The 13,754-nt window shown below is 45.1% G+C and overlaps 1 protein-coding gene across 9 annotated transcripts in view; it reads right to left on the reverse strand.

Moving 5' to 3' along the window:
- The window catches only part of DNAJC6 (DnaJ heat shock protein family (Hsp40) member C6), a 140,231-nt gene extending 126,811 nt beyond the window's left edge, over nucleotides 1-13,420 (reverse strand). Inside the window, exons 1-3 of one of the 9 annotated variants that reach the window (XM_072730692.1) lie at nucleotides 13,198-13,385; nucleotides 5,688-5,860; nucleotides 4,698-4,777 (exon numbers count right to left, since the gene is read on the reverse strand). In XM_072730692.1, coding sequence (XP_072586793.1) covers nucleotides 4,698-4,725 — 28 coding nt within the window. In that variant the 5' untranslated portion in view covers nucleotides 4,726-4,777; nucleotides 5,688-5,860; nucleotides 13,198-13,385. Of the gene's footprint in view, nucleotides 1-3,931; nucleotides 4,778-5,687; nucleotides 5,861-13,197 lie in introns of those variants that run through there. The other 8 variants (XM_072730687.1, XM_072730690.1, XM_072730688.1 and 5 more) reach the window with 8 other exon arrangements.
- Nucleotides 13,421-13,754: the final 334 nt, after the last annotated feature.

The following is a 13,754-nucleotide window of genomic DNA, read 5'->3' on the forward strand; positions in this document are numbered from 1 at the left end:
AGGTATAATGATCTGGGTTTGAATCCCAACTCTGCCCTTACTAGCTACATGTATCTAGCTATGTGTATCTATACAAAATTCTTAATCCATTTCTTTACATGCACAATACCCCTACCTTACAGTGTTATGACAAGACCATATGTAAAGCACCTCACAGAGAGCTTTTCACATACTAAGTGTTCATTAAATAGTGTTAATGTTATTAACATTAGTTAATATGAGTGTTATTATAATTAGCTGTCATGTTTGCCAAGATCTGTTTATTAACTCATTCATCTCTTTTCTTCTTAGTTGCCTCATACATGATTTTTTTTTTCTGGCTTGCAAAGCATTTTGAGATATGCACGGTAAATGTCATACGATAGTTTTTGTACTTAAAAGCTTCACTGAGGGGCACCTGGGTGACTCGGTCAGTAGGCTCAGGTCACGACGTCAAGGTCCTGGGATCAAGTCCTTCCTTCTGGCTCCCTGCTCCACGGGTAGTCTGCTTCTTCCTCTCCCTCTATCCCTCCCCTGGCTATTACGAGCCCTCACTGTCTCTCTCTCAAATAAATAAAATCTTGGGCAGCCCGGGTGGCTCAGCGGTTTAGCGCCGCCTTCAGCCCAGGGCGTCCTGATCCTGGAGACCCGGGATGGAGTCCCATGTCAGGCTCCCCGCATGGAGCCTGCTTCTCCCTCTGCCTGTGTCTCTGTCTCTCTGTCTCTCTCTCTCTCTCTCTCATTAATGAATAAATAAAGTCTTTAAAAAAATAAATTTCTAAAAATAAATAAAATCTTTAAAATTAAAAAGTAAATAAAAGTTTCACTGAACTGTCTTAAGAGGTAACAAAAGGAGGAAAAAGAAAGGCATCTGTTAAACCGCAAATCAACATTTCCTGAACATTAGTCATGTGATGGTAGCTTATAAAAATTCAGTTTGTGCCTACCAATATCCTGATGATTTATTTGCCCCTGACAACCTCCTCAGATTTCATCTAATTCTCATTTTCAGTCTTTGCAAGAAGAGTAGACTTCTGAACAATTCACAACATTTTAACAGTTTTTCTGTGGTACTTTTCAGCATAAAGCCTCAAATTTTTAGATATTATGTTTCATATTCAGGTCACTGACTGGTACTTTGGAACCTACAAATAGCTCTCATGGTTTGGTTACCATGGTCACTCCTTCTCCTCACCATTGGGCACACGTGCACACACACACACACACACACACACACACACCACCTCACACTATATACTCAGCTGCTCTCTGTCAACACATACCCATCTCCTGGCCCTGAAAAGATTCTTTGATCACTAATAAATTAGCTTGGAAGAGTCTTGGGAGACCTTAGATAAACAATCTTTCAGAACCTATTGGGGATCTTAGACCTTGAAAATCTGAGAACTATTAATGTTCTCCTCATCCATAAACCAAATGGGCATGCATATAAAACTGTACTACACAGACCCCTTGAAAACCAAATTAATAAGCTGTGCTGTGTTTCAATGTTTCTCAAACTCCTGACTGGGATTCATAGTAAGAAACAGACCTAACACCAAGACAGCCCATACCTACATGCAGAAACAAGCATGAATATCCAAAATTTCAGTAGTTTTGTTAAGTTTCAGTAAAGAATGTTTATCCTTACCAGGTGCAATGGTGACCAACATTTTCTATTCTATGTCATCTTTCTAAAATGTTGCTCAAAACTCACCATACTACTTATTTACCACCCACGATCTGAAGAGTACTGATCTAGTTTAACATTTCTCTATTTCATAAATATGTAAACTAAAATCGAAAGGAATAAAGGGTCTTGTCCTTAGTCGCTAATAAATTAGGTGAAACAAGCCAGAACCTAACTATCCTGACTCCCAAACAAAGGCTCTTTCCCAAACAAAGTGAAACAAAAATTCTAAATACCAACTCCCCTCAAAAAGCAGCTAGGGATTTGAAGCTTAAAACATTCTGACACACTGAGAAACCGAGTGTTAAAATTCCAAACAGCAGTGAGTAATTAGCCTTATCCTGAGCCTCCAATTGAGCTAGTCTTCACTAATTTCTAAAACATGAGTATGGCCTAGCATGACAAGGCATATAAGCAATTTTTTTTTCTTTCCAAAAACCCTTTATCTGGCCCCTGAAAACAACACAGGGAAAGCCAACCCTCTGAGTTCACTTTAAATACTTTGGATTACAGGAGTACAGGTTTTATTTGTTCACCAGAGAGGCTGGCTTAGCAGTGCAGAGAGGCCCTCTTTCCACTCTGCCAGGCCCAGGCATACATAGCTCTTCTCCCCACCCCCCCACCCCCTCATCTCCACCTCTGGGCTGCTTAATTAAATTTTAAACATGGAAACCACACGGATCAATACGTGGATGTGAATGATCCAGAGCTTATTAGATGTTAATACTACCAACACCAACTACCTCTGCCGCTTTTATAGCCTCCTTACAGAAAGTGCCCATTGCTTGGGAGCCTTCATTACAAACAGTTCAGTAGATTAAAATATTAGTCTCCTCGCTGTTTGTGGCTTTGGGGTTTTGTATTTTGGTTTTGGTGTTTTGGGTGGTTTGGTTTTTTTTGTTTGTTTGGTTGGTTGGTTTTGGGTTTTTTTTGGGGGGGGGTCCTTTTTTTAATGTGGAATAAACATCCCTGATCATCAAAAAAGGTGAGAATCTTATAACAAGCCAGAGTGACTGGGAACTGGTCTGGGGAAGGCCAAGCCTGGGGGCTTGTGTCGTCCCCTAGGTCACCCACATAACCGGGCGCAGAAGGGGCCCGGTGGGCGCCAGCCGCCCCCTGGGGCTCGCAGCCCCGCTGTCCAAGGGCAAAGTGCTGAGGCCTCCTTAACGCCCAGCTCGCAGTCGGAAGAGGGTGGGGTGCAAACTGCGGCGCAGCCTCTCCGGTGCGAGAGCTGCGAAAGCCCGCGGGGGAAAGTGGGGCGGGCGAACCCTAAAATTAGCGCTCGGGAAGCAGGGGCTGGGCACCGTGGCGCGGCGATGGCGTCCTCCGCGGCGGCGTCCGCCCTGGAGCCTTCCCTCCCCGGGAGCCTGGCCCCTCGGCGCCCTCCTCGGCCACTCGACCACGAGCAGGAGCAACGCTGCAGGAAGGGCTCCCTCCGGTAACGGGGTCGGGGAACACGTGTAGCCTCCGGAGACCTTGGGGTCTATCGCTCCTCCCCCAACTGCGGCAGAAAATTTAAGGAGCCTGGGAATTTAAAACACCAGAATCCTCCAGAATCCCTGTTGGTGAATTAAAATTTGGCTGGCTCATTTTAGTGAGCCCCATCCTTTCCAGGGTTTTCATTTAAATCCATTTCTCTCTGCCCCCATGCTTAAAATAGAATTCGAGTAATTGGGGAGGGGGGGGCCGGGGAGAATTAGGGGCTGGAGGCTGGAGGGGTGGGGGTAGTTTGCATGGGAACATCTCTGCAAGATAAACAGTTCTGAAGGTCAGGGATGCTTCGCCATTGGGTCCTCCTGAAAGGATTAACGTTCATCAGACAAGTCTCCGTCAACATTTTCTTGTGAACCCAAACTGTAAAAGTCTGAAGTATTTCAGATATTCCAATCGCAATAAATGCATTGAAAACCTACCCATCAATAACTATTGTGAACTCTCCCAAAATAAAATTATCAAAATCCTGGGAGCTATTATAAGAAAATCTGTGAAATGGAAATATGTGTTAGGCAGCCAAGATTACATGAAGAATGCAAAAATATTGTTCTATTTGGTAGTACAGATATGGAAAATTGAATGACACAATATTTGGAAACCAGAAGCCAGTCATTAAAAAAAAAAGTCACGTTTATTACATAACTAGAATTTTAAAATAATATATACACAGTAATTTAAAGTCATCCATTAATACAAACTAACCTTATCTGTGGAGTGACATTTCATCCCTGGCATCTTTTAGCCGCCCCTCTGCAGTTGGCCCCTTACCTTTATTTTCAGAATCTTTCATTCTCTCTTTCCTCCCTCTGCTGCAAATGAGCAGGAAAGTCCGGCTGATTCTGCAAACCTGACTTTTGATTTGTCATTCACAGAAAGTCAGGAGTCTTAGGGGCGAAGTCCCTCAACGGAGGAGCACCCGAGCTCTGATAATTGCATGCAAGTCAGTGTGCGGGGTGATAATTTTGCTTATGCTGGAGCAGAAAGGATGGGGATGAAGGCCGACGTAAACACAAATTCCAAAACATGGCATGGAACTGGATCTGGAGTCTAGGCTTGCCTTTCCTTCTCTTCGATTAGGGAACCAACTGTTTAGTGCCTCCTCATCTCTGTAGAGATTTAGTTCAGGTTGAAAGAGGGTTGTTTGTGCCATGTGCCAAGCTTATTCTCAAATGGAGACTTTAATTTTGGAGGGAATTAAGAGACCTGTGCTTTATTTTCTTTTTCATATTCATTCATTCAACACATATTTCTTTTACCTCTCTGTGACCCAGGCTCCATGCTAAGTAGTGGGGATACAACCGTGAAGGGGACTAGTCCCACTCCTCAAGGGGCTCACAGGCTGTTACAATACAGAGGCATAGAGTGACCTGTGTCTGCTGCGTGGACACAGATCATTGAATCCATTTCACTCAGGCGTAAGTTGATTCTCAGGGCTGAGCAAGAAATAGGCATGAAGAAGCCAGACCATGAGAGCTCTCTCTTAGAGGGCAAGGAAAATTCAAGCAAATCTTTCAGTCATCCAATTCCAACTTACTTTCAATCATCGCATAGCTCAGATTCATTCCTTCATTCCTTCACTGAACAAATGTTTATTTGTGCCAGGTAGAAGTCCATCTGTTAGGGAAAACAGACCAAATCCTGCTCTTGTGGCTATTACATTTTGGTGAGAGTATGAAGACAGACAATACAAAAACGTGAACATGTAGTAAATGGTAATAAATGTCATGAGGAAAAATTAAGCATGGTAATGAATAAGAGACATGCCATTTTAGACAGGGTGGTCAGAGGAGGTGACAATTTATTTTATGAAAAATGGGTCAGGGTCATCATAGTCCCTTCCAAACATCTTCACTTAGACATTATTTTAAGTTCTGACTCCTCACAACCTCCTCTGCTCTGGGTACACTCTAGGTGATGGGTGGTGTTTATTCCCCCATTATAAATTGGTAAGCTGATATCCAAAAAGATTAAGTGACCCAATCCAGGACCTCACTAAGTTGTAAGAAGAGCAACACCAAGAAATACACCTACCTGTTGCTTTCATCCCCAGAAATTGCTGGGTTACAATGCAATATTGACATGGAAAATTTGCAGGAGTAGTTGAGATAAGGTCAAAAACCTGTCTCTACCACTATTAACTGAGTAGTGTAGGGTAGGTGACAACCTCTCTGGCACCAGTGTCCTCATCTGTAAAGTGGGACTAATCATATCTACCCTTTGTATGTGCCAGGCTTTTCAGAAGATCAAAAGGGAGAATAGATGTGGTACTTGGTAAACTAAGTCCTATATAAATGTAAGGTATAATTATCAACATACTTGGACACATTAAGGAGAACTAATTGCTAGTGTTCACCTGATCATTACTGTAGCCAGTCAGATAGAGCTGTAGACTGAAAGCTTGCCACGGCCACTAGGGGTCCTAGAGTTGATTTCTAGCTGCCATAATTTAAAGACTCCCTGAAAGTTTTAGGAAATTTTAAGTATTCAGTTTTTGTTCCCATCTTTCCTTGGCAGTAGATAATACCTTTATGCTTCTCTCCGACAACTTAAGACCAGTGTGGAAAATCTGCATTCACTGGAACTCGTTGCTGGCCACCAAATGAGCCATGTTGGTGCATAGACCACATCAAAGCTAGAGACATCTCCATCTTGAAGGTCCAAGTTCAGAACAGCCAAATTGTGCCCAGTTTGGAGCACCTTTAGGGGCAGAGTGGAGAGAGAAGGAGGTGATATGCAGCCACCATTCATGCACTCTTTCATTCAATAAATATACATTGTGCCCGGTACTGCTTAGAACACTGGGAATGACATAGCACTGAAAAAAGCACTGTGTCCTGAAGAAGCCTGTGGCTTCAGGGCAAGAGGTCTCTACAAGGTATGCTGATTTACTCATTAATGAAAAGGAATGCCAAGACCTGGGTTTGAATAGTAGGGCAGGGGCCATAAAGCAGGAGAGATGGTTCAAACATGGGCTCTACTACATTCTGGGCCCTAAAGTAACCTGGGACACTCTCCTACACCTCTGTCTATATTTCCTGATCTGTAAGATAAAGACAATAATGGAACTACCTCCTGGGGTTGGGTGAGGCTCAAACGAGTTAATACATGTAAAGTACATAGCACAAAGCCTGACACATAAAGTGAGGGCTTCATAAATGCTTTAAGACTAATATTACTACCTTGTGACCTGGGTCAAGTTTACCCCTCTGCTCCTTCTACAGGAAATAATAACTAGCTTGTAGGGCTGCTGTGAGACTTACACATCAGAAAGAATATACAAGCCTCAGCAGAAAGGAATAGCTCCCCCCAGCTGCCAGCTTCGCTCCAGGAGGTGAGCTTTAATCAAGTAGGTTTCCCAGGAAAAAAGACTAAGGCTGAGAGGAGTGAGGAAGTGAGAAAAGAGCTCCCATTTATATTTAAAAGAAAGCCAATTGTTTTCAAGAGTGTGGTCATTTCTAGGGGTACCTACATTTTACCCAACGCAGTATTTTGCATGATGAACGGTTTTGGTTTTGCTCTATTTGCTTTATCGCATATCTGTTATCTCTATGCATCCTTAATTGATTGGTTGTTGTTTTTGTTTTTAATTAAGTGCACAGAAGTTTGAAGTCCTCTTCAAATAAAAAGAGCTTTTACTTTCCCTCCTGCTACAATATTTACAGAAGCCTTACACCTCTATTTCTAGGGCTATTCCAAGAAGGGTCAGGTGAATTCTCAGAAACCTTGTCTTGATCCACAGTAAACCTCAAGGCCCCACCCAATTTAGGGACAGGAATGGGCTCAAGCCTTGGAGCTTTCCAAAATAAAGTAGGGTCTCTGACAGACCCCACACTTCAAAGAAACTGGTATCAAGGACCTCTGTAAACACCCATTAAGGGAAATGATGCCCTATGTCAATAGCTGGGTTTAGCAAAGCTCAAACAGGCTCCACTGGCTACCACGTCCTTTCATAGCTCTGCACAGTCCTTGTCTTGTTTGATGCCACTTCTGAGTCACTAGACCAGTGAGTCATGCCCAGTAAGGAAGGCCATCTTGAGAGCAAAACTGAACAGAATTTTCAAGAACAATAAGTGAAACCCTGAATTGAAAAAGAATAGGCTTTTTATTGTCCTTGTAAAACAAAAATGAAAGAAAAGATGCTGTTGTTAATATTGTGGGTTCAGCTTCCCAGCTGTAAATTTTATTCTGAAGAAAAACTGAGCAAAAAAGAGCTTTTACATTCTCTTGGAAATTTGGGAGCAAAAGAGACTCAGAGGTTATGTCCCAAATTAGGCAGACCTAATGGCCTTTCTTTGACTTGCCTTGACCCTCTTCTAGCTTTAGTCATTCATTCCTGTCACCACGTGGTGACAGGAGGATGGTTCCACATGCATCACCACATTCCATCTTCCTCCATCCAGCCAAGCCTCTGTATGGTTTGCTCAGATCACTGGAGTGGCCATAAGGGAGGTAAAATAGAGAAAAATTGCTGATTGGGGGTGGAGGAAGGTTTGTGCCAGCACACGGGAGGGCAGCATGACTATAAGAAAAGCTGCAGAGGCTCCCATGAAGACATGCTACAAGGCAAAGGGAAGGCAGTTAATACATAGAGTGCCTAGTCTGTGCTGGTACTCTTCTTATCATCATTTTCAGACATTTATTGAGAACTTATTTGCCAAGCATTGTGTTTAAAGAGCGGTTTGGTGCCTGCCTTCGGCCCAGGGCATGATCCTGGAGTCCCGGGATCAAGTCCCACGTCAGGCTCCCTGCGTGGGGCCTGCTTCTCCCTCTGCCTGTGTCTCTGCCACTCTCTCTCTCTCTCTCTCTCTGTCTCTCATGAATAAATTTTTTAAAAAATCATTAAAAAAAAGAAGAAGAAAGACTTTCACAGCACCCTGCCTGGGTTTGAATCCTAGCTTACCCAGTTATGTAACATTGGAAATGTTACTTAACCTCTCTGTGCTTCAGTTTTCTCATTGGTAAGACAGAGACGGTTAAGAAAAGGTTATTGTCAGAATTAAATAAAACAAAAATATGCACCTGTTTCGGACCCTGGCCAGCACACAGTAAACCGTGCATATATGATAATTCTTGCTGTTCCATCTTTTTTCAGATGAGAAAAATGAGGCAGAAATGAGGAGAAGCCACTTGCCAAAGGATACAGAGCTAAAAAGTAGCACAGCTAGGATACTTTGTTCTTAAGACAACATTGTGAGGGAGGTGATACCATCTTCCTTTTATAGATGAGAGCTTGTAAACCCAATAAGGGGCCTAGGAACTTGCTCATGCAAGAAGCTGGCAAATGAGAGTTAACACTTTAGAATCCACATTTGCTAACTTTTAAGTCTTTGCACATCCCACTAGGCCAGTGGTTCTCCGACATTAGCATACATCAGAATTACTGCAAGGCTTGTTAAAACAGATTGCTGGACCCTACCTCCAGAGTTTCTGGTTTGGTAGCTCTGAGGTGAGGGCCAACACTGCATTTCTAACAGGTTCCAGGAGATGTTGATGCTGCTAGTCTGGAGACCACACTTGGAGAACTACTGTTCGACAATCATGCCCTCGTATGCAGAACAAATGGTAGGGACCAGGGCCTAAAGATCGTTGTAGGTCAAGTTCTCTCCACTCTGGCACAGTGTTGGTTACTTCACAGGGCCTAGCAAATATCCTTGTATTTACATAGGTCTTTCATATTTATATTTATGATCTCATTTGATCTTTCCAATATCCCTAGGTAGTAATCAATATTTCCATTCAGCTTGATTTGTTTTTAGGGGTATATGGTTAGAAATTGGCAGTGGAGGATTAAAACCGCTGATCACCTGTCCTCCTCTCCAAGTAACTTGTCCTAGAAAGCACCATCTGCTGATGGAGACTGGCTCAAGTTCCAATCTGTCTTTCCAGGGAGTACTACAGTTCAGGAAAGGGCTCTCTGACCCACTGGGATTTCAGGGAGGTAACTTCTGGTGGGAGAAACTAGGGCCAGTTTTCTAGCATTGTTTCAAGGTCTACTTCTTACAAAATAAGTCCACCAACTGTTCACTCCCTTTTCTGTAACCTAAAAGCTTTGATATTTGTCTAAAATATAGTTCTTTAGAAAGTTTGGAAGCATTTGGGGGGTTAATTTCCACTGGGCACAACTTGTTCATATTCCCATTTGGAACAGCTTGCATGCTTAGGTATATTTTTTTAAGTTGTTTGAACATATAAGCCAACAAATTATTACTATCCAGAATATTTAAACAACTGTAAGTGGATAAGAAAAAGACAAACCATCAAGTTAAAGCAAAAAATGGGAAATAACATGAATAGGCCTTATTCACACATAGCCAGTATTCACATGAAAAGATCTTCATTTCATCATTCGTTAAGGAAACTCAATATAAAACAACCATGCAGTACCATTTCACACCCATGAAATTGGCAAGCATTAAAAAGTCTGACAGTACTCAGTATTGGCAAGGATGTAAGGAATCATGAATCGCATACACTTCTGGTAGGAACTAGATTAGCACAAATGTATGGAGGTTAGCTATTTTTCCAAAATCAAAAAAGCATATACCTTTTAACTCAGTAATTGTCTATCTAGGTATGTATTCTACTTAAAGTCACAAATGATCATAAGGTAAATTTCAGGTGCATTCTCTTTGGAGATATATATAGATATATAGATATATAAAATCTCCTAAAGGATAATCTCCTAAACAAACATATTTATTGAATGTCTGCTATATTCAGGATACAGTGTTAGGCTGAAAAGATGCCAAGAGTCCCCAAAAGCTAAACTACTTCTCACTGCAGCCTCCTGGTGGAAAAAAAAAAAAAGGTGGGAACAAAAAAGATGCTGTGAAAAATGTTCTGGTTAGTACAGAAGGAACAGCTGCCCCTTAGGAGCTTCCCGGTCATTTTTTATTCTCATAGGTTACTGAGTTTTCCAGCTCTGTGACTAGCCATTGTTGAGATGTGATCATATGGTAGACTATCTGGACTAATATCAATAAAAATAGTAACTAAGCTACCGTGTACTAGGTACTTTATATACATTAATTCATTTAATCATCACAGAACATTATGATAGGAATTATCATCTCAATTTTATATATGATATATAACTGAGTTTTAAAATGATTTAGCACCTTGCCCAAGATCACACAGCTTATTACTGTGCCACTTAGTAATGGGAGATTCAAATCACAGTCTGGCACCAAAGCACATGATTCTAGATGCCCAAATTGGCGTCTATCAATTATGTGATGATGTCCCATCATTATAAGAAATTCAGGGCACCTTTAAAAGAAACACAAATAAAATTGGGATATGGATTTCTTGCATTGCATGATATTTATTCATTTTACTTCTCTCCATGAGTATAGATATTGAAGCATGTTTATTTTGTGCAGGGAGATATGGCAGAAAGAATGCTGTATGGGCAATCAGGCCTGAGTCTGCCACTGACTAGTCATATAACCTCCTGCAAGTCACTCTGTCTCTTGCTTCACCTTCCTCATCTATAAAATGGGGGAAATAAACACTATCTGCCCTCCCTCCTTCCAGTGTGCTATCAAGATTAAAATAACATCTTGTAGTTGACATGTTCTATAAACTGTGAAGTATCATATAAAATATTATAATGGCCTTATCCCCAGGTTGTATGGGAGAAGTAGAGAAATACAGTGATCAACCATGATCCTACTTAAGAAAAAAGAGGGATGGTGTGGCAATAGGTCCCAAGAAGCCATGGTTGACCTCCAGGACAAAAACAGAGAAGAGAGGAGAGGACAACTGTATACACAGTATAGACCTGACTTTAAAAATTATAAAATGGGGTGCCTGGGTGGTTGAGCATCTGCCTTTGGCTCAGGTTTTGGGCCTGGGGTCCTGAGATTGAGTCCTACCATCAGTCCCGTGGGGAGCCTGCCTCTCCCTAACCTGTGTCTCTGCCTCTCTCTCTGTGGGTCTCTCGTGAATAAACAATTAAAATCCTTAAAAAATAAAAACTATAAAACTAGGAAACTTATCGTAACCCATTTTACTGCAGTGGAAATAGCCATTTTGTCCTCTTTTGCAAACATTCGCAGACACCTGGAATTACATACTGTATGTAATTATCACTCAAGGAATACTTGTTGCAGTGACCCTTCTATTTAACTCCTCAGCCAAACTAAAGTAAAAGGGTGCTTAGCCTTCAGACCTATGAAGTTTCAGCACCAGTTGAATGGCAGTGGGGAAGGAATTTAATTGTGCATTGACTAAAAGTAATAACACATTCTTTGAAAGCCAGCAAGATGACAATACCAAGCCTTAGTCTAACCACCAACAATAGAAAAGCTTGTTTCTAATGCAATAAATAAATATTAAGAAATAATTCTTGCTTTTGGTCAAGTTTAGTTTTAGAATTTTACTATGTGCCAGCACTTCACAATTATTAACTCATTTAACTCATCAATTCATTTAATCTTCAAGACAATCCTGCGGTGGAGGTGGGGGGGTGAGGACCGTATAAATGACAGGGCCCTGGTGCAGTGTAGCTTCTGCCTTGGATCGGGTCGGCCATTTTAGGAATCAAGGCATGTCAGCCTCTCAGAAAAAGAATCCTCAGATGATAGAAACAGATGGAAAGGACAAGACAGGAGACACACACACACACACACACACACACACACACACTCTAGCAAACAGGTTATCTAAGAAAGTACCAAGCCTGGTCTTAGCCTGGTAGGGTACGCAAAGGCCAAGTAGATGAGAACCTGCCCACGTGGAATCTATTATACCAGATGAACGGTGACAGATGCCCTATGGGTGACAAAACGCTAAAAAAGAGGTTACAGGTGGCAGAAACCCCAGGAAAGGTTTCAGAAAGGAAATGTCATTTCCTTATGGATGGGTCGGCTGAGAGACAAAGGCATGGCCACTGCAAATACACACAGGGCAGTGAGCTAGCAGATCATGACATGTCCTTGCTTAGAACACCAGTAGCTTCCCAGCTCACTTAGGAAATAAAATCCAAACTCCTCGTCGTGTCCTACCCAGACCACCATCCGGGTCCCGCGTCTCCCACTGTCCCTTTGCTAAGCTCAGGCACTCCGGGAACCTTTCCCACTTGTTACTGTCTGGCAGGCGTGCTCTCCCCAGGCTCCATGCTGGAGTAACTCCTACTCAGTCTTCAGGTCCAGGGTGAAATCCCATTGCCTCCGAGAGGTCTTCCCCGTCCATCTGCCATATAAGCCAGGGTGCCTCTGCCTTCTTTTTCTCTCAGCACCCACAGCAATTTGTAATGGAGAGGTTTACCCAGTTTGTGTGTGCAACGTGTTGCCCCCTCTAGAAGTAGTGCCATGAGCTGGGCCTTGCCTATCTTGCTCACTCCAGGCCGTGGCACGCTGGAAGAGCTCAACCCAGACTCTGGAAGGAAGGAATGGGGTGAATCAGTGATTGGATAAATGGGAGTTAAGGCCATGGTGGGGACAGGGTGTGTAATGGGGTTTGGGAAGCAGCGTATTGTGGCTCGAGCTTAAGAGAGAACTGGGGATCGCCGCAGACAGGTGGGAACGGGGGATGGGTGCAGACGGGGGAGACCTTGAAGGCAGCCTTGGGTCCAGATTCACTCCTCCAATGGCTACTGCATTGCAGGCAACCGGCCAGGTGTCGGGCGGGACGCAAACCTGAACAGTGTCCCCGAGGCACCCTGAATTCGCTCTGGCCAGAGTCAAACGTACACACAGGGGCACACAGGGGCTTTTGCAGGAAACAGGCAAGCTCCAACCACCTGGCCCGAGGAGAGATGCTTAAGAGGCCAAGGGATGGAAGGAGAACGGGGGACGGCGCGGACGCCGGCCCCCGCACCCCGGAGGCAGCGCGCGGAGCTGGTCTCGTCCCGGGGCAGGGGCAGGGGCAGGGGCAGGGGCAGGGGCAGGGGCAGGGGCAGGCGCAGGGTCGCCAGGCCCGGCCGACGCCAGGCCGCGCTGCCCGCAGCCCCAGGTGCCGGGGGCCGGGAGGTGGGCCCGAGACGCCGCCGAGGCTCGCCCCAACAGGTCCGCGGCCGCCACCGCACTCACCCTGCGCCGCCTTGGGAGCCGAGCGCGTCCGCCACAGCCGCCGGGTCGCCTTCCACGGCCGCAGAGAAGAAAACAGCCTCCGGCTCTTCCTGCCGCCCTTCTCAGTTGCTCCCATCTGTGCGCCCGCGCCCCTCCCCCGCCGCCGCCGCCCGAGGGTGGCCTCGCGCTTCCCCGGCCGCCGCGCGTCTGCAGGTGCCGGGCGGTCGCCGGGCGGCCGCGGCCGGGGGGGAGGAGCTTGCGGCCGGGCGGCCGGGCGGGCGGGGCGGGGCGGGCCGGGGCGGGGGCGGCCCGCGGGGGGCGGGGGGCGGCGGGCCCCGGCGGCGGGGCGGGGGGCGCTGCAGCCGGGCGCCCTCCCCGAGGCCCCCAGCGCCCGCGGCCTTGCAGGTGCACGCCCGAGGCCCGCGTCCCGCGCCCCGCGTCCCGCGCCCAGCAACGTGGACCGAGCCAGTGCCGGGTCCTGCGAGGCGGCGTTAAGGGACGCCGGGAGCCGCGGGGAAGTGCGCGGATTTTACCCCCAAATCACAGATGGTAAAACTCCAGCTCCGAGAGGTTAGCTC

This window comes from Vulpes vulpes, chromosome 12, assembly GCF_048418805.1.
Source record: "Vulpes vulpes isolate BD-2025 chromosome 12, VulVul3, whole genome shotgun sequence".
NCBI classification, from domain to species: domain Eukaryota; kingdom Metazoa; phylum Chordata; class Mammalia; order Carnivora; family Canidae; genus Vulpes; species Vulpes vulpes.